A 21,674-nucleotide genomic window follows, 5' to 3' on the forward strand; every position below is an offset into this window, starting at 1 on the left:
TGTTTGATTGTTTTAGCTATCAATTTATTGTGTTTAAATTGAAGTGTTTGGGAAACTCTATTTGAGGTGGCAAGTTGTTGTGGATTGCCACGGGAACGCAGGGGTGAAAAAAGATGCAGGCCTGTTATTTACGAGGCTGCACATGGCAATAGACTATATTGGTAAGGGATGCAAGAAGAGTATGGGTCATGATGCAAACTGCAGACACACACACACACACAACTAAAATTAATCAATTTAAAGTTTTATTGGGGATAATTACCAGGGGTAAGGGAGCAGCGTTTGATTAGCTACTAGAGTTAATGAAACTTAAAACACACAATGACTAAAATATCTACTAACAATATTTATAAACAAAGATGCAGCACTTAGTAATAACTGATACTTACAAATACAAACCAACGCATAACGACCGGCAAACGTAGAAACTCTGTTTGAAACACGTGAGCTGAGAGAGAGGCTTCGAGGTGATCAGGCTCGGTTACGGGTGTACACAGGATACACAGGATTCATTTTTCTTTCTCCTTTCCCTGCCTGCACATGGCAGGCAGGCCCATAAAGTACCAACTATGACATCATAGAAGTGTCATAGGGGATGGGGCCCAAAACCTGTTTGTGTTCGTTTCTGATTGGCACAAGCAAAGTTTACACCAAGTAGGGGAGCAGGTGCCTCAATGTCTGGCTTCGCCCCCAAAAGGTGTGGAAATGCATATTGTTTTAGAATGCGTGCAACACTGAATGACAAAAGAAGAGGCCAGGGCAATACCAATATGGGCAAGTTTTACAGGATGCAGACAGGAACTCATCTCAACAGTTGTGTGAATATTATTTCTATTAAAGAAATAGCTAACTTTATATAAACTTGTCTTGCCCACGGGAGGGCTGGGCAGTACAGGAAAAACATTTCTGGGGGAAAATCTAAGACAGGGAGTGGGGTGGGGTCACCCTGCAGTATAACCCAGGCTGGTGAGAGCCAGAGTGTAACCTAAGGGTATGTCTACACTGGCAAGTTTCTGCACAACAAGTTATACCACTTTTATTAAAGCTCTGGAATTAAACTGCTGTTGCGTATTCACACCGTGATCCTTGTGCCAGTGGAGCGCATCCACATTAGCAGCTCTTGCAATGGCAAAGAGAGCAGTGCATTTTGGTAGGGTTACCATACGTCCGGATTTTCCCGGACATGTCCGGCTTTTTGGGCCTCAAATCCCCGTCCGGGAGGAAATCCCAAAAAGACAGACATGTCCGGGAAAATAGGGAGGGAGGGCCCGGCGGTGCAGGGCCAGGGCCAGTGCCGGCGGTGCTCGGCCGGGGGCCGGGGCCGGCGGTGCTCGGCCGGGGCTGGGACGGGGATGGGGACGGCGGTGCTCGGCCGGGGCCGGGCCGGGGACGGCGGTGCTCGGCCGGGGGCCGGCGCCCCAGGGCCCAAGCTGAGCCGGGCGGGAGACGCCGGGGTCAGAGCCTCTTAGCCTGGGCCGGCCAGCTGCTTTACTGCGCAGTAACTTGCCAGTGTAGACAAGGCCTAAGTGTGACTACTAGGCTGCAGTTACACACAAACATTCAGGGTAGAGCTTGCATGCTGGAAGAGTTTTTGTGAGTGGCTCAGGTGGGAACTCCTTCAGCAAGGCATCATAAGGCACCCAAGACTGCAGGGCAAGGGTGGCAGAGCTGCTCGTTAGCCTTGATTGTACCCAGGTATGTCACACCATGCAAAAGGAAGCCGACAACAAAGATAATAAAACTGGGGAAGAAGGATGGTCCTTCGGCTTTGGGCACTAGTCCAGGAGATGGAAGACCTAGGTTCAATTTTCTGCTCCGCTACACACTTCCTTTGTGACCTTGGCAAATCACTTAGACTCTCTGGGCATCAGTTCTCAATCTGTAAAATGGAGATAATAGCATTTCCTATCTTACAGGGGTGATCTGAGGATAAATACATTCAGAATTGTGAGATGCTCACATGCTACAGTGCTGGGGGGCATATACATGGAATGTATATGTATATAATAGCATATATAAGAGAAACTAGAAAACCTGTCATGGTTTATTTAAGTATTTGCATTTTCCTTTACAAGACAGATAAAAGTTACTCTGTATTCAGAGCTTTTAATTAAATTGAAAAGATACAAAAAGGTGACATGATGTTGGTTCTGGCAACTGTTTGCTCTCTCTTTAGTATATTGCCATGAATAAGCCTGAATACTTTTAGCACCCTTGAGTACACTATAGTTTATGGACATTACACTAGAAATACTTGCTGAGAAAAGCTATTTTATTAATTGAGTAGACTCACTGTAAACCACGTGACATCCCAGAAGACACTTTATAAATAAACTGTATCTGCATCAAGAATTTTCCATGGTTCCCTATTTTACACAGTAATAATTCACAGTTTAAACTGAACCCTCTGAAATGAAGTTTAACTATATAGCATTTTAATAAAACAGAAATGAATACAATTTCTGCTGGAGACAACGAATGCCTCTTATTTTGCATGATATTTTGTATATCCATGTACCACTTAAAAGAAGGTAACTGATGATATTCCTGTTGTAAAGTAAAGAGGACTGCACTCCAAGAAACAAACATATATATCTGTCTCACTTTGATCAGAATCCTATTTAGGTGGGTTTGAAGCAGACTTTCATTTATATGTTTCCCAGTAACAATGTTGAACTCAGACAGCAAAAGTGGCTGCTTCATTTGAATATTATGATGGTTTCCTGGTTTGTTGCTGCTTACAGCAATCGCACTAGAGCAGCAAATAAAAAAACCCAGAAAACGCAGAAATGAAACATGCTAGTATTGAGCACACAGAGATGAAAAATCATCAGAAATAAGAAGGGAAGCTTAGTGTTTATTTGCCCTTGAATTTGGCACCATCCACTTTAAACCAAACCAAAGTGACCCTCCCTTTCCCCCTGAAAACAGAAAGGTTACACAGGAATTATTTTGTAATTCTGGAAACCCCTCTCCCCCTTTCCCCCCATGCATATACATAGCTACTGCTTCTTGTGCAATTTGGGGATGAGGCTTTGGCAACTTTAAAAGTGGATTGCGCTTCTGTACTGTGGAAAACAGAAGAGATTAGCAAAATAGAATACATAATTAGGAGTGTGACAATACCCTTTCGGTTACGAGGTTTGTTACCAGTGTAATTACTTTGTTTCCAAAATACATTTTAAAACAAAATTGAAATGTTCTGGTGCATCACAGGTGAAAAAGATCTAAAAATTACAATAACACTTTAACTTTGTATTAAAGGTGGCCTACATTTTCTTCATGCTTCATTTCACCTTTTGAAGTACAGAGATGTTAAGGATAATCTTCTTTGTTTTTTTCTGGAGAATCTGCTGATGTGCTGTGGGTTCACAAACCACAAGGATGTTGAAAATCTCCTCCTTACTCCACAATATTCATTAGATATTTTATATAGGGGCTAAAAGAAAAGTTACACGAGACACTGAATTTCTGATTTGGGGGTCAAAGCAGGAATCAAACAGAACCTTCTCCCACCCATTCACCTACTTAAAAAAAAAAATCTTTTCAAGAACGGCATAAGCACAGTTTTCCTTTCATTGGTGGGTCACTTTGAAGGTGGCAAAGAGCAAAGGCCTAGATAAAAGCAGGAGCAACTAGACCCATCATGGGCTGAATCTTGCACCTTTTAATTACACAATTAATCCCATACTTCAGTGGAATTACTTGGAAGAGTAAAATGAGCATGATAGGGCCCTATGTGATTTCTGGTAAGTTTATCTTTGGCTTGATTGTGTAGTACTTAGCAAGACAAAATGCCCACTGACATCTATAAGTGTTTTATCTGTGCTGAAACTAACTACTGGGACTTCATCCTTCTTGAATCAACCAAGCTGGAAAACTCTTTCAAGGCAGCATCGCAATGGAACTCTCATGCGAGCTTTCTTGTGTGAAGTTTATTTAAAAAGGGGCCATACTTGAGCTTAGTGTTGACATATAGAGTACTTAATCCCTGCTGACATGGTGGGAAATGATTTTTTGAATCAGGCATAAACATACTACCTGCCCAAACAAATGGATGTCCAGCTAAAAATCAAAATCAAAGGGAAATATGTTCCCATATGATACCCCTTTCCCTGTAGACTGCACCTTGATGTAGTGGGAAAGCTTGAGTGTTCCAATAATCCCAAGAGCTATGCCAGTAGGAGTTTTAACTCCTGGTAGGGCCACCTACGGCAGACAAGTCAAATGGTAGGGATCAGATGAAAAGCAGTCCACTGGTCCCCCAGGTTGGGGTTTGAGTGATAGGCCAACAGTCTAGTCTCGTAAACAACTTTAGTTATAGAAACACAACAAGCTAGCCATTTCAGCAAGCGGCATGATCAACAGGGATGGAAGAATTTTGTACATGCGCTAAGTGATGTTGGATGGTGCAGGAAGTATTCAGATTCAGACATGTTACCCAACGTTCACTGAACAACAGTCACAGTTATTGAACACAAGCATACTAGGTTATATTTTTGATCATATAAATACCAATCCTTTTCCAGAAATGTTTTGGCATAAGTAAGTAATGATGAAATATGGACTTATTTGGAAAGGTAAAAACATAGTGAATATAGAACCAGCCCAAATGCCTCAGGGCAGGTCTTCACTAACGGGGGGGGGGGGGGGGGGTTGTTCGATTTAATATACGCAAATTCAGCTACGCGAATAGCGTAGCTGAATTCGACCTATCGGATCCGACTTACCCCGCTGTGAGGACGGCGGCAAAACCGACCTCCGCGGCTCCCCGTCGACGGCGCTTACTCCCACCTCCGCTGGTGGAGTAAGAACGTCGATTCGGGGATCGATTGTCGCGTCCCGACGAGATGCGATAATTCGATCCCCGAGAGATCGATTTCTACCCGCTGATTCAGGCGGGTAGTGTAGACCCAGCCTCAGTCATTTATCAAAATGTAGCCTGTAGTAAGTGATCTAAGATATAGGTCTCGCCCTTTTTCTAACCTGGGCCTCCCTGAAATCCCCATCCCTTTTAGCAATGTGGGAAGGGCAGAGTGGTCATAACAGTTGGAATAATTTCACTGATAAGTTTATTAAGGTTTACCATGACTCAGTTTCCACACAACCATTCTTTTATTAGTTCAAAGGCCACCTGGTGTTGGTTACATTCAAACTACAAAAACAAGCATACATATGTCTATATTCTAAACCCTAGCAAACATATAGTTATAAGCACTGGTCAAAATACATAGTACAGATTTGGGCCCAGGAGATGTCCTCCCATCATGGCATAACTCCAAAGGGGTAGAGAAAAGCTTGAAGGAAAAAAAAAAACCTGTAAAATTTTGCCTTTTTATAAACTGTAGCAAACATGTGATGTCATTGCTGGTTATTAGACCTTAGATAAAATCAGCTGAAGCAGTTTAGGGCTACACTCTGCTGTCTTCAAGCTTTTTCCCGACTACTGGACTAAATATTTCAAACCACTTATTAATGTTTTCTTTATTTCTATTGTTTAGCCCAAATCTTAAACAACACTGGTAATTCCAGAACCACTACAAGTTTACCACAAACAACTTTTCTTTCTTATGATTTAATTCTTTTTATTCACATGCTTTGGAGCTATCACTCAATTTAAAACCATAGTTCACTCAGCCCTTATGTGGGCTTATACTTCTACAATAACCCTCTGACTCCTATTAGGGATCCTTTTGGGATTTGTGATCCTGAAACTGAGAACTCATATCATGTCCATTGACAGCAGAATCCAGAGCAAGCCAATAATGATCAGTGAAGTATTCAGTAAGGGCAGAGCCACATTCACCAAGAAAAGACCTTGCATTTTCTGTGAGTCCAAACAAGCAATTAAACCATTGCCACATGAAAGTCAATAAACTTTGGTGTGGAAGAGAAGCTGGTGATGTTGAGCACCCATTTCTTCAGTTCCATTAGCATCCTCTTTGCCATCAAAGCACCCATTGAATAGTGTGTCCAAATGGCTTGGGATGCAATGGACTGGATTCTGTTCGCGAGGCCACACTGTTTCCTTGTCAGGTTTAGGGACTATCGGTACGAATACCAATACAGCTATGCCAATGCAACCCAGCTGCACAAACTCATTTTGCAAAACTTCAGGAATGTTTTTCTTCTGTAGCTTGTCCATCAGGGGATAACGAAATACAAACTCATCCTGTATGGATGGTTCTCAACTATACTGGAAAAATATTAGGCAGAAGATGACATCTAGAGTTTCAACCAGTTGTAGTATGAAGTATTAACTCTTCTGCATACTTTTACCTGGCTATTCTCAACCATCTGAAGTGATATCATGAATTTGTCAGCTGATTGCAATGCTGGAGTGGAACAACTATGCCTCACTGGCAGCGGTAGATTCTAACAGAGCATTACTTATATCAGAGGCCATGGGTGCAATCAACATTTCCTCAAGTATATGAGGGTTGTTAGCTTTTGTTATATGCAGTGATCCTACGTCTAATGTACAGGGGGCTTTCCAGGTTACAGTATTGTCATTTATTAAAACAATTTTCTGAATTTGTAAACCCATAAACTTTTATGGGTTTCTTCTGTAAAGATTATGTGGTTTGGTCTCTAAATCGCTCAGTGGTCCTTCCTTTCAGTGGCTGTACACACTCCCGAGAATCCTTTGCCAACTTCTACAGGAGCTCTTTTAAAGTATCAAGGTAGCTGACAAGCTGCTTTAGTTTGAATCCAGCAGAAGAGAAATTTCAGAGTAACAGCCGTGTTAGTCTGTATCTGCAAAAAGAAGAACAGGAGTACTTGTGGCACCTTAGAGACTAACAAATTTGTTAGTCTCTAAGGTGCCACAAGTACTCCTGTTCTTCTTTTTGCAGAAGAGAAAGACAGACTGCAAGCACTGAATGCATAGAGGGAAAAAATACAGTGATCACAGCCACCCTGCTGCCAGCCTCTATGAAACAGTGTTGGGAGCATGTACTATAATCCAATTAACTTTATCTTAAGGAGTAAGGTGGAAAACAAGAGGCAGCTACAGGCAGGGCCTAACTCCTACACTACTGAAAAACAAAGATATAGGTGCCTGGCCACAGAAAAATGGCAAAATTCCATGGAAAAAATGTTGAATGTCATGACACATTGGAAAATAGCAAATTCCAGGGTTGCAGAAGCCACAGGGCCTTGACTGAGATGAAAGGGGATATTCACACTTCCTAGACTGATTATTTCAGGCTGACTGCAGCCTTAGGCAGGCATTAGTTTACACTGATTTCACATTTTGGAGCATCTTTCTGCAATTATAAGGATTAGAAACTTTTTTTTTAAACCAAAAAGGCAAGAGGGAGGGTGGTTACTCCACTAAAGCTTGTTTGAGATCTCCATGAGGTCACAACCTATATGCTGAGAACCCCTTATTAGCCAAAGTCCAGCTTCCATGATGCACAAAGCTGTGGGATCCTCAGAAAATGGGTTGAAGTGGCTTTGAACCCAGATATGCTTCATTGAAGGCCTGGATCTGTTTTGCATCATGCTTCCTATCAGGGGAATATTTAAAAATTAGTAAACTAAGGATAATTCAGGAAATCAGCAAGACACAAATGAGCCTGGGTCACAATTCTTGCCAAAAATAATTATTGAAAAATAAGCCACTTCTGTCATAGGCTGATCATAAGTGCAGTGTCAGCCAGGGAAAGGATACTGCAAGAAGAAAGTCTGTGGAAGGACAAGAGTATCTCGAATTCGGAAGAGAGATGCAAAGGACAAAAAATAATAAAAGGTAATTTATTTTTGTCTACTTTATTCCCTGAAATTTAGGCATAACTCATACAATGGCAAAACATATGGAATAAATTACCAAGAAAAGTGATCTCAAAACAAACTACATTGGAGTTCCAGTGCCATGCTCAGCTTCTTTCTGGAGAAGAAAGGAACAGAGTGGTAAAGTCAACAAAAGAAAGTGAGATTAAGATTAATCCAAGAAGGGCAAACACATTAGACTGGATTTCCCTTTCCTATTCTTTATAGCCTTATGTCAACTGCCCAAAATCTGCACATCTGAAATGTGTCCACTAACGTAAGCACAAATAGTTATTTTCACCACTGTAGAAAAATGAACAAAACACAAATATTCCTATGGCAGAAGAGTAATAGGTACTTATTAACCATCAACACAAATATATAAAGGTAAACTCCATATATAAACATGATTTTATTTTGAAATTAGAAGATTAAAGTCACTGTGCAACATTAGACAGGCCAGTTACTTAACGGGTTGTGCTTCAGTCAAGCTGGCTATAAAACCAGGTAATAAAGCTGTACAGTTCTGAAAACCAGATGTAACTGAAATGAGCTGTCTTGTGTAATTAAAGAGGGGGAAACCACTGAAACAATACTGAGTCCAATCCCCCAAGTGCAGAAAAATACATTCTTGGCAATCAGGCTTTGATCTTGCAAGGTCTCGGACACACACATTCTTGGCTTTAAGTACATGTGTAGTCCCACTGAAATGGTAGTGGTGATGGGAGGATCTTGTTCCTGCAAGATGTCTAGCCCAATTTTGAACACACAAACTGTTGAGAGAAGCATCTGAACATGGGGCTGAAATAAAGAGGGAACCTCTAGGACGGTGGTTCTCAACTAGGGGTACACATACCCCCGAGAATACACAGAGGTCTTCCGGGGGTGTATCAACTCATCCAGATATTTGCCTACTTTTACAAAAGGCTACATAAAAAGCACTAGCAAAGTCAGTATAAACTAAAATTTCATACAGACAATGACTTATTTCACAGACTGTTCTATGTTAGGGATATAAATATCGTTAAAAAAGTTAACTGTTTAACGATTAAAATTATATTGTTTAAACGGTTAACCGATTAAAGGGAGAGGGGCTGGGGTCGGGTTCAGCTGGCCGGCATGGACTGGGGCTGTTCTGTCTGGTTGGCGTGGCTGGGGCTGATCCACCTGGGCTGCTGAGGTTGTTGGGGTGGCAGGCTGGCATGGGGCTGCTGGCTTCGGCAGCAGGGTCATCCCTATGGGGATGCGGGGCCAAGGACAAATCAGCTCCCGCCAGCTTGGGGGCCCCCTCTGCATCAGCAGCTGGACGGCTCCAATTGGTGGGGTGGCCGGCCTGCGTGGGGCTGCTGGGATTGTGACAGGTGGCTGGCCTAGGGGCTAACGGTTAAGGGGGGTTAACTGGTAAGACTAATGCTTACCAGTTAACCGGTTAACATTTTATATCCCTATTCTATGTACTATACAATTAAATGTAAGTACAATATTTAATATTCCAATTGATTTATTTTATAATTGTATGGTAAAATCAGAAAGATATTTTTCAGTAATAATGTGCTGTGACACTTGTATTTTTATGTCTGATTTTGTAAGCAAGTAGTTTTTAACTGAGGAGGGGGTATGCAAGACAAATCAGACTCCTGAAAGGGGTACAGTAGTCTGGAAAGGTTGAGAGCCACTGGTCTAGGATTGTGCCTAAAGTCAGAATAGTTGTTCTCTTCCTCCTCAGCAGAGATGTCTATGCACTATGTCCAATCCAGCACAGAGAGTGAAGAAATGTAGATTACAATTTGGGTCAGTCTCTGTCCCTCCCCCTTGCACCCTGCTCCTGCCTCTCTGCCCCCACCTTCCTCCCCCCTTGCACCTGTTCCGCCCTCCCCGCCTACCCGCACCTCCCTCTTCCCCTGCCCGCTCATTCCCCCCCACCCCGTTTCTGCCCTTCTCGCTCCGGACCCCTGCCCTGGGGGGCAGCTAAACGAGCGCGCTCAGACTCTGCCTGGCGAGATGCGCGCTCAGACTCTGCCTGGCGGGATGCGCGCTCAGACTCTGCCTGGCGGGATGCGCGCTACAGCCGGGACGGGGCACTGTGACGCAAGGCGGGGGACCTGAGCAACGCTATGAAAGGGGCGGGGATAGGGAGCGGAAACAATGAACCAATCAGCGAGGGAAGGCCCCGTCCCAGCGCGTAGCAGGCCAATCAATCGGCTTGGACGCCATCTTTGATGCAGGGAGCGGGATGCGGGGCGGCTCCTCCGCTCAGGCCTCTTTGAACTTCATGCCCACATTAAAAATGGAGGAAGTTGTGGTCACGTGATAGGGACCACGCCGGCTCCGCTTGGGGCTATGCTAAGTGGGAGCCTAGCAGCGGGTGTAGTGTTACACAACCCTGAGCCTGACCGAGGCAGAGGCGCATGCGCGGCCGGACTGAAGCGGAGGGGAGGGGAAGAGAAGAGGAGCGAGTAGCTCCGCCCCCTCTTGCTCCTGCGGTTTCAATGACTTCCTCGTGCTGAGCCCGGGGGCGGGGCTGTCACTTCCTCCCTCCTGGGTCCGAGGCCAGCAGCTGCCCCCTGCCCTCCCCCCCTCAGCATGCGCAGCCCACCCGCCCTGCCCGAGGACATCGTCAGCCTCCTGGCAGGTAACCCGGGAGGGGGCTCCCAGGAGGTTGGGGTGTCTGAGAAGGAGTATGGGGGGCAGGGGAGCAGACATGGGGGTCTGGCGCGGGGAGGGAGGGTGGTAGCTGCACCTCAGGGAATGGTGGGTTATTTAGCATTTATTAGATGGATTGATTCGTTTCTGTATTTGGTTGTCACCACACACTTTCAGTGTAGTGCTTGTAGCAGGGGTGAGTGTTGTTGGTGATTGGAAGGGGAAAGTAAAGGACTGGGTGGAGAGTAGTGGTGCAGGTGGCTGGGTGGTAAGAATCTGTGATGCCAAAGAATGTTTTTTGTATTTGTAAGGTTTTAAAAAAAACAAAACAAAACAAAAAAATCAACTTTATTCTAGGGACTTGTACTGTTTCTGAAAGTAGTTTCTCATTTAATGGTGAAGAGGCCACTCTTAATTGGTGCAGTTTTATAGTCTTTTCCTTCCCAATTATTTTTTCTGTATTTAAAGATCCCCCGCAGGCTCTGTTTACTTAGCCTTTGATTATGCTCTTAAAAAAAAAAAAAATCTGCCTTCTATTTCAGTACAGCTGAAATGAGGAAGGACAGGCCTGCTTCTTACTTCCTTGGTCTCTCTCACACAATATATACTGTCTACTTATTCTGGATTTTCCATATTATTTGCTTAGATTATATTTACAAATAATAGGTACATGCATGTCTCTCTGCACACTTTCCTGCACCTGCTCAATAATGTGCTTTTGTTTATTTTGGAGAGAGAAACTAGGGGTGAGACTGTTCTTCAGTCTTCATGCTAGTTTTGATGCCTGACCCCTTTGTAACTGTCAGTTTCAGCAGTGTTGTAGGTGTGTTGGTCCCAGGACCTGAAGAGATCTGTGAAAGCTCTAAAGCTTGTCTTTGGGCAGGTCTGCACTATTACCTAAGTTAATCTAACTTCATAGAATCATAGACGTCCCTTGGGGGGGTTAATCTCACACAAGTTTTGCGCTGTCCATATTGGTGCTATGACTGCAGGAGATGCTCTCCCGCTGATATAGCTTATGATTCTTGCCAAGGTGGAGTAATTTTGCCAACGGGGGAGCGTTCTCCTGATGGCGCAGCGCATCTTCACCAGATGCACTATAGCAGCGCAGCTGCATTGATGTAGCACTGTTTGTTAGACTTGCCTTTTGTTGCCAACAGAAGTCGGTCCAATAGAAGATGTTACCTCACTCTCCTTGTCTTGCTAAGGATACCAATGGTGATGTAAAAATCTGTCCACCAACTGAGGGCTTATATTGGAATGAATGGATAGTGAAAGCCATCATGTGACCAAAATTTGGTCATACTGACCCCGGCTGAATCCTATCCAGTGAGTTGAAAGGTACCTCATCCAAATCTTTGAGGAACATAGTTGGTCTAGAGCAGGGGTGGGGAACCTACGGCCCGCAGGCCAGATCTGCCCCATGGCAAGCCTCTGTGCCGTGGCCCAGAAGCCCCAAGCTTCAGCGCCCCTCTCCCCCATAGTGCTGACGCTGCAAGCACCGTCTCGCCGCGCTGCAGGGGGAAGCTACGGTTGCCATGCTGTTAAAAGTCTGGTTGGCTCCATGCAGCTCCCAGAAGCTACCAGCATGTCCCTGCGGCCCCTAGGAGCAGGGGCGATCAGGGAAGCTCTGCGCACTGCCCCCAACCCCATCGGCAGCTCTGAAGCTCCCATTGCCCAGGAACTGCAGCCAATAGGAGCTGCAGTGGTAGCTCCTGCTAGTGTGGGAAGCACGCACCATGCAGAGCCCCCTGGCCTCTCCATATAGGGGCCAGACATGGCGCCTGTTTCTGGGAGCAGCGGAGCCCCAGCAGGCAGGGAGCCTGCCTTAGCCTCGTTATGCCACTGACCGGGAGCCACCGCGGTAAGTGCTGCTTGGCTGGAGCCCAGACCCCCAATCCACTACTCCAGGTCTGAACCTCCTTCTGCACCCTAATTCCCTCCCCACACGCCCCCTGCTCCAGGTCAGAACCCCCTCCAGCACCCTAACTCCCTCCCAGACCCTGCACCCCCACCCCCCTGCCCAAGCCCTAAGCGTTGTCCCACACTCAAACTCCCTCCCAGAGCTGGCACCCCGTACCTCCTCCTGCACTCCAACCCCCTGCCCCAGCCTAAGCCCCCTCCTGCACTCCAAGCCCCTTGGCCATAACTCAGATCCCCAAACCCAGCCCAGAGCCTGCACTCCCTCCACACCCCTGCCAGAGCCCTGTCCCGTACCCTGAACCTCTTATCTCTGGTCCCATCCCGCAGCCTAGGGGAAGCCCCAAGCCTCTGCAACCTCTCCACCCCCCAGGGCTGTGTGTGGCCTATGACTTTTTTTCCTGTGGGTCAGTGGCCCAGATAGAAAAAAAGGTTCCCCACCTCTGGTCTAAAGATCCCTTTTGGCAGTTTACATGTCCCAAAACCAATAAAACAGAAAAATGTATTAGTTCATGTGAAAACAATATAGTCGTAGATCACCTGGTTTAATTTAAATGTTACTGTGTTGGTGCATCACATATTGTTTCAATAAAATGTGTGAAAGAGATTATGGTGTGGCTATGCAGGTGTTGATATTTATATAGACATGATGAAGTGTCATGAACCGACTACTAAAGCATACTTTCTCACCACAAAAGGTGACCAGCAATAGTATACATAAGAGGCTTTAAAACATCTAAACTTTTAAAGAAAATGCTTTGAGGCATGCTTTATTTTGTTATGCTTGAGATTTACACTAGTGTACTTGATTTCCTTTTTTTGCAGCACTAAATAGCTTATTGTTACTGATTTGGGGTAAGTTATACATCTCAAAACTCAGGATTTTTTATTTCTCTTTGGAAAAAGTGTGAGGTAGACTTTGCAGCTCTCTGACTACTTCAGTTTCAGTGGTTAAAGCACTGGAAAACTTGGTTTCTATTCCTGGTTGTGCCACAGACTTCCACATGACCTTGGCAAAGATGCTTAGACCACATTCTTCAAATTCTAGTGCCTAAAGCTAGACACTTAAAGCCATACTTCAGCACCTGAAGAAATGGCCTGAATTTCACAGGGACAGAGTACTTACATCTCCCATTAAACTTAGTTTTATTTCAGTACCTCTTAAAATCAGGCTACTTATTTAGGTGTTTAATTTTAAGGAGGCAGGTTTGCAAAGTAGACTCAGAAAGATTAAGGCTATGTGGTGTCTGAGTGTAATTAACATTTGTAAAAAAAATGTTGGCCTAGAACCCCTTCTGCAGTAAAATCCACTGGAGATCTCTATGAAATTACCTTGTAATATCAGGAGCAGGTTTGTGACATCCCCCCCCCATCCCAAAGGATTAAGCTGCAGACTCCAAACCTGGCAAATTTTCAGGGATCCACAAGAAGTGGGCTGTAGTCCACGAAAGCTTATGCTCTAATACATTTGTTAGTCTCTAAGGTGCCACAAGTACTCCTGTTCTTTTTGCGGATACAGACTAACATGGCTGCTACTCTGAAACCTGTCACAAGGTTCTAGCGTTCTGTAGGAGACCCAGGGGCATCCTCATGGAAGTTCTTTGCCTCTGGCACCCTGCAGCTTCCACCCTGGTGAAGCGCTGCTGAGAACTGTGCTTGACATGGCTGCCCATGAGATCTCTAAGGGGAGATAAGCAGATGAAATACAGTCTGAGTTTGTATTATTTCTTCTAATAATGTGCATCCTTTTCTCCCTCCCCCAATCCTATTTAGCCTCCACTCTCCCCCAGCATAGACTGCTTGAAAAGGCCTCTATAAGGCTCAATGAGGTAGTGCTGCAGAGGCAGCTGAGGCCTTTCATGTACAGCTGTCCCCCAGCCTGTACATGGAGGGTCTCATTGATTACTGTGAAATGCAAAGTTGGCTATTGATAAATACCTATTTAGTCTGTAAAATACCCTTGGGTTACAATTCTTCTAGGGTGAAGTGAAGCTGTACTCTTTACAAGTACTATCTTCAGTAAACAAGTTTAATGATGAAGTGATGTGTGTTTTTAAACTTTTCTTAAAATAGTTTTTTAAAATTTAGTACAACAAGAATAATATCTAGATCTTTAAGTTACAGTGGAAGTCATATTTACAGTTTAATACACCAACCCCAGTTCACATTCTGGTTTATCAGAGTACTTGAGGGAAAAAGCATACTTAACACTTGTTGATCATCTAGCTCTTTTTGAGCATAATAAAACATGTATAGAGTTGAGAGACTGTTCTGTAGGTTAGACAGGATACTTAAGAATTCTGGGGGACAAGGGGGTAAGTAATAACAGATATTGTCTAGTTAACCCTTACAGACATGTCTGTCCATTGAATTGGGGTGGGGAGAAAAAGCCTTGAGGGCATCTATTGCTATTCAGTTGGTAACTTCACTACTCTACATTTTTTCTAGAAAACAGGATAGCTTATTTAAACAATCCAACTGTCACAGGGCAAGCACACCCATCCCCTTCTGGGGCAGGGTGAGAGTTATTTCCCCACAGCTGAATCTTGGCAATCACCTTTGTCTTGGTACAGTGTGGCCTAGGGATAAGTCAATATAACTGCCCTCTCTCAGGGCTGTGTGGCCTAGTGGCTAGTCAGGGGAGTTGGCCACCACCTCGGGGTGGGACCCAGGCCCTCCCTGTTCCACCAGGTCCCAGCTCAGGGCCCTGGCAGTGGCAAGTGTGCTCACTACTGGGTCAGCAGGGGACTCCATCCAAAACACACTGACATCACCCAACACAATGACTAGTGCACTGTGCTACTTCCTACCCTGTCCTTGGTGCAGTGGTCCTGGCATCTCCAAGTTCTTTGGGCTCTTTAGCCTGTGTGGCTCCCAGCAGCTCCATTACTCCTTCAGCATCTGCAGGAGCTTGAACATTCACCTGGGTCTCAGCATGTCCCAGTCTGGAGGGAGCTCACAGCATACATCCTCCCTCCTCATCAGTCCACCCTGAATGAGCTGGGCTGCTCCCTTTTATACCTGGTCTCCAGCGGGAACATGACCTGAAGGGCCAAGGGGGCGTGCCCTCTTTGGCCCAAAGGGTGGAGTTAACCCTGGCAGTACCAGTGCAGGGCAAGCATGCCCCGCCACACCAACAAATACTTCATACAGGTCATACACAAAAAAGCTGTGTTAAAAGTTATTTAAGTTGCAAAGTCGATAGTTAAGCACTTTGAAAATTAGGAAATACCAGAGCTGAGATTGCACAAGCAATCTGTATTCAACCCCCCATACGCCCCAGTGTGTGCTTTATGGCAGTGCTTCTCAAAGCTGGTCTGCTGCTTGTTCAGGGAAAGTCCCTGGTGGTCCGGGACGGTTTGTTTACTTGCCATGTCCGCAGGTTCAGCCAATTGCGGCTCCCACTGGCCGCGGTTTGCTGCTCCAGGCCAATGGGGGTTGCGGGAAGGGTGGCCAGCACATCCCTCAGCCAGCGCCGCTTCCTGCAGCCCCCATTGGCCTGGAGCAGCAAACCGCGGCCAGTGGGAGCTGCGATCGGCCGAACCTGTGGACGCGGCAGGTAAACAAACTGGCCCAGACCACCAGGGGCTTTCCCTGAACAAGCGGGGGACCGGCTTTGAGGAGCACTGCTTTATGGTACTGTCTCTAATTATATGATCATGTACTATTTTTTTTTGCACAGGACACTAACCTCATTCTCTACACTGCCTAGGCGGTACGTGAGAGAAGATGCAGCTGTTCAGTATTTTTATCTTCATTAAATTAGTAACTCCTACCTTATTTACTGCATATCATCCAAAGTCTGCAATGCATTATTCATTTCGTCTCGGCCTTTTCTATGGTGCTTATTAATGTAGTATTTAAGTGGATCACAAATACTGATGAATTCATCTCTGTATCATCCCCATTTTACACATGGGGAAACTCAGAAAGAAACATGTCTGAGGCCACACACTGAATCAGTAGAGAGCCAGGGTTCGAATGCAAGACCCTCTGTCTCCAAACCGTGTACTTGTTTCTCCAGACCATGCTGCCTTACTGTCAGAGAGGTGCTTCCATTGACTTCAGTTGCAGTTGTGACTGCTCAGCACTTCTGTATATCAGACCCCAGGTGAGAGAAACACAATCAGGGACTGACTACCTATGAACAGTTCAGGCTGTATAAATTGCAAAACAGCACATAGAGTTCCTGTTCCAGAGCCAGCATAGAACTGAGTTCTCCTGACCGACGTTCATTTGCTTTAACCACGGGACCATTCTTTCCCCCCCTCCCATTGTCTCTAGCCTCATTTTCTACACACTTCTTCCAACTTCTGCAACAAAGGAAGAGGATCCTACAAACTTTCTCATTCACTTCATAACCCTGATTGAATTGTACAGTGTACATTCATCCTGTACACTCAATAAGTCAGGGGTCCCTTGGAAAAATAGTACGTGATCATGTAATTGAAGATTGTCATAATGCATACACAAGGGGAATGAATTAAGTTGCATGTGCAATTTTATTTCCTAACTTTTGAATGCTTGGCTTTGCAACCTAAATAACATTCTTATCTCTTTTTTCAATGGAAAAAGATTTTAAAAAATTCTGTTGTGAGCAACTGTATGACCTGTGCCATCGTGTATCACTGGTAGGGTTTAACACTGAACCTTCAGCATTGCAGCACAGGGTGAGCTACAGGAATGATTATACATGGGTTGGAAGCAGGAGAAAGCTGTTTCTCTGAAGTAGGAGGAAGGGCCACTGTGGCAATGTGCTTGTTGCAAGAGGTGGCCGGGGGGAGCCCAGTCCAGACGTCTTTCTCTCTTCTTTACCCTGTGTGTGTGTGTGTGGTGATGGTGGTGATGAGCTCTTTATCTATGTGGTGCCCGCACAGGGGCAGAGATGGGTGGGTGGGGCCATGCCCTGTGTCCATAAGGGGAGGCAGGACCCAGTCTAGTGCTCTCTCTCCCCCTTTCTTCTTCACTCTGGGAGGTGGGGGGGAAAACTCTGTGCCTAGATGGTGGCCCCAGAAGAGGGATGGTCACTGGGGACAGGATTTGTTGAGGGGAGCCCAACAGGCCATCTCTTCTTCCCTCTCTTGGGGAAGTTGTTTGCTCCTGGGGTTCCCAGTGCAGTATCAGCTGGCGCTACTGCTTCTGTGGCAATGTAGACCTGGTTTTAGACTGGAATATTCACGTTCAACTATTATTTTGCTATGCTGCCAAAATCGTGCTGACTATGCAAACAGCAGAAGGGAAATTGCAGTTTTTAAAAAATTATTTTTCAGCCAAATTTTAACAGAATTCCCTGAGATAAAGAAAAGGCATTTCTCTAGCACCAAGACTTTTTCTTCCTGATGAATGTCAAAAGACATCTGCAAACGATGGAGGTGTTAAAACATCCCTAAAAAAGTCAAATGTTTCCTAATGAAAACTATTAGGCAACTGAAATATAGAACTTGCTACCGGATTCCTTATAATTTAGGATCATGATCCTCATTGGAAGCACGATGGGACTTTATAATACATTTTGCATAAAGAATAACATTTGCTTCATTGTTGACCCCATATTAGTGGAAAGAGATTTTATTTTCTCATAACTCTTTGATTCACATTCCATAAACTTTGGCTTCTGCTTAATCCAGAAGTTGTTTTGAAGGTGTCTGCTTCACAGCAGTTGTACACTTTCTCCTACTACCTACTCCACAAATTATGGTGTACAGAATGCCTACCTCCATTGTTCTGATTGCAAATAGTTTCTGAATTTCATTGAGTTTTTTACATGTTTTGGGTAATGGGGATTTCAGTCTGGGAAGAAAAGAATTCTGTTTCAGTTTTGAAGAGATCTTGTTGCTCCTATGCAATGCATAAGTGATCTGTGTCTCCTACTCATGATGTCCAAGGTTACAATAAGGGTACGGCCAGCTTTTCATGTGTTGTAAGTATCTATGAAATGATACCTTCTGTTTTCTAATATTAAAAAAGTTAAAGAAGTTTTTGTAACTAATGTGTTAAGTATGATTCTGGCAGACCAAGTGCCAGCTCATGCCAAGGTCCCTTGGCCTCATCAGAACATTGACAAATGCATAGCTGGAAACCAGTCTGGCTCATTTGTGTGTTAGCATTGTTAAAATAGATGTTAAATTTCTAAGAATGTGTTCAGACTTTATGAAGTGCTTGTAGGATGCGGCATGTAGTAATCACACTTATAACATCTGTACCCCATGTTATAAGACTATATTGAGTGTTTGCATTGTAAACCTCTGTAATTGTATAAGTCATCAAACAGGAAAGGAGCATTAATTAATTAATGTAAAATTCTGGCTTTCTACCGAAGGGGTTAGGTCCTGCCCACCAAAATCGAATGAGCCATTGTGAAACATCAAAAAAACAAAGGCTTTATTAACAGCTCTCCCCCCACACCCATTAAGAGGAGACATACCCGTGGACTCCTCCCATCAGCATGAACTCTGGGGGAAGGGAATAAAAATCCCTGACAAGAAGAAACTGGATCTCTATGTTGCTTGGACTTTGAAAGGGCAAGTTTTCTGTGCGTAAGCAAGGGATCCCCAGCTGTTTAGTTTGGGTTAATCCTTGAAGACACACACAGCTTTCATATTCCAGACGCTTCTATCACTTTTTGAAACTTAAATCTGTAATTAATTTGTGTGCTATAAACTTGTAAATAATGCTCTTATTTCTTTTTTTTAGTCAATAAATCTTTAGTTAATTTATAATAGGATTGGCTGCAGGTGTTTGGTATAGGATCTAAGGTTCAATTGACCTGGGATAAGTGACTGGTCCTTTGGAACTGGGGGTAAGGTGAATACTCTTGAGATTATTATTTTTTTATTTTATTTTATTTTTTTAGTGCACGGGACTGTCTGTCAAAAAGGCAAACTTGCCTGGGTGACAAGTAGGGTTGCTAGGCATCTGGTTTTCGACCGGAACATCTGGTCAAAAAGGGATCCTGGTGGCTCCAGTCAGCACTGCTGATCGGGCCACTAAAAGTTCAGTTGCGGTGCAGACAGGCTCCCTACCCAGCTCTGCCTGGCTCCCGGAAGCGGTGACATGTCCCTCTGGCTTCTAGCTGCAGAGGTGGCCAGGGAGGCTCTGCGTGCTGCCCCGTCCTGAGCGCCAGCTGTACAGCTCCCATTGGCCGGGAACGTGGCCAATAGGAGCTTTGGGGGTGGTGCCTGCAGCCGGGGGCAGCACGCAGAGCCACTTGACCGCCCCTGTGCCTAGGAACCAGAGGGACATGTCGCAGTTTCCGGGAGCTGCCTGCGGTGAGCACCGCCCGGAGCCTGCCCCCTGAACCTCCTCCCCAACCCCCAGCCCTGAACCACCTCCTGCACCCTAAGCCCATCATCCCTGGCCCCACCCCAGAGTCCACACCCCCAGCCCAGAGCATGTACCCCCTCCTACACCCCTGCCCCAGCCTGGAGCCCCCTCCTGCACCCTGAACGCCTCATTTCTGGCCCCACTCCAGAGCCCGCACTCCCAGGCCAGAGCCCAAACCCCCTCCCACGTCCCTGCCACAGCCTGGAGCCCCCTCCCACACTCCAAACTCGGCCCCACCCTCCCCAGCCCAGAGCCCCCTTGTGTACCCCAAATCCCTCATTCCTGGCCCCACTCCAGAGCCCGCACCCCCAGTCGGAGTCTGTACCACATCCCCGGCCACAGCCCAGTGAAAATGAGAGAGTTAGCGAGGGTGTGGGAGAGCAAGTGACTGGGGGGGGGGTGGAGTGAGTGGGGGGCAGGGCCTCTGAGAAGAGGTGGGGCAGTGGCATGGCTGCGGGGAAGGGGATGGGGCAAGGGTGTTCGGTTTTCTGCAAATAGAAAGTTGTCAACCCTAGTGGCAAGATAGATGGGAGTAGCCAAGGGGACTGTCTGTGACTCCATGTTAAGACTGTTAACAGTGCTTGAGGAGTTCACACTTGATACGTGAATGGTGAAATCTAAGTATAGAATTCACTTCCAGTTTGGGGTTTGTGGCCTGCTTCTTAACAGACTGCCCTGAGGTTGGTTCTCACTCTCCTGAGCCACTCCAGACAGCTTAGACACCAGTATAGTCTTGGCAGGATTCACATGCCACAGGTCAGCTGGGTTTATAGCTCGTACCCCAGCGCTATTAGAAGCTTAAATTTGATATTGAGAGTTTTTAAAGGCTAAAGAATAGACTCAATGAGTGATTCACAGTCATATGATGGTCTTGACAGAAAAGACCATGAAAATTTATGCAAGGAGAGGGGACTATCCCTATAACGGGGTGTACCTACCCACACTGGTTCAGCAGGGGTTAATTACACTCTGTGGGCTGAGGAGGCCAGGCCCCCTTGTCCCTGCTGGGCATACTCCAGCTGGAACCAGGATATAAAAGGGAGCAGCTCAGCCCAGTCGGGGCTGAAGATTGTCATATATGGCTTGGAGGGTCAGTAAGATTGCCTCCCCCGTTCTATACAAACAGTCTCTATACAGAACTTTGAAAGGAGTCAGGCGTCTCAGAAATATGACAGGCCTGCTAAAGAAAGATCTTTTGACATAGATGATTTGGTGTTAGTGTTGATTCCAGAGAAGAAGAACAAAATGCAAGACTTTTGGGAAGGACCTCTTGAGATGATAGAGGGAATTAAGTCACTTATGACAGTGGTTCTCAAAGCTAGTCCGCTGCTTATTCATGGAAAGCCCCTGGGGGTCCGGGCTGGTTTGTTTACCTGTCGCGTCCGCAGGTTTGGCCAGTCGCGGCTCCCACTGGCTGCGGTTCGCCAGTCCAGGCCAATGGGGGCTGCGGGAAGGGCGGCGAGCACATCCCTCGGCCCACTCCACTTCCCGCATCCCTCATTGGCCTGGAGTGGCGAACCACGGCCAGTGGGAGCTGCGATTGGCCGACTTGCAGATGCGGCAGGTAAACAAACTGGCCCGGCCCGCCAGGGGCTTTCCCTGAACAAGCGTCAGACTGGCTTTGATAACCACTGACTTATGATATAAGGAAACCCCCGTGGCAGGAGAGGAGGGCAAACAGATAATATGAACATATTGAAATGCATGGCAGGGTAGGCTGAAGTACCCAAGAGGACTGTCTGTCACTCTATGGTAAGGCAGTTATAGTGCTTGAGGAGTTCGTATTAGATACTTGGTGACATCTAAGTATAAAACACACAACCAGTTTGGGGTTTGTGCTCCACTTCTTCACAGTCTGCCCTGAGTTTGGTTCTTGTGCTCCTGAGCCACTCCAGACAGCTTGACAATAAAATTCATCCTTTCAGGATGTCAAGAAAGCCAAGAATCTGATTTCTTCCCTCCCCTCCCCCTCGTTCCCTGCTGCATTTCTTCCACTGAACAAAAATTCCTCATCA

General features: G+C 45.7%; 1 protein-coding gene across 1 annotated transcript in view; it reads left to right on the forward strand.

The window, feature by feature from the left end:
* Positions 1 to 10,250: 10,250 nt before the first annotated feature.
* SKAP2 (src kinase associated phosphoprotein 2) overlaps positions 10,251 to 21,674 on the forward strand; it is a 150,761-nt gene continuing 139,337 nt past the window's right edge. The window contains exon 1 of the mRNA XM_054020109.1: positions 10,251 to 10,405. Coding sequence (XP_053876084.1) covers positions 10,357 to 10,405 — 49 coding nt within the window. The 5' untranslated portion in view covers positions 10,251 to 10,356. The remainder of the gene's footprint in view (positions 10,406 to 21,674) is intronic.

The sequence above is a fragment of the Malaclemys terrapin genome, chromosome 2 (assembly GCF_027887155.1).
Source record: "Malaclemys terrapin pileata isolate rMalTer1 chromosome 2, rMalTer1.hap1, whole genome shotgun sequence".
NCBI classification, from domain to species: domain Eukaryota; kingdom Metazoa; phylum Chordata; order Testudines; family Emydidae; genus Malaclemys; species Malaclemys terrapin.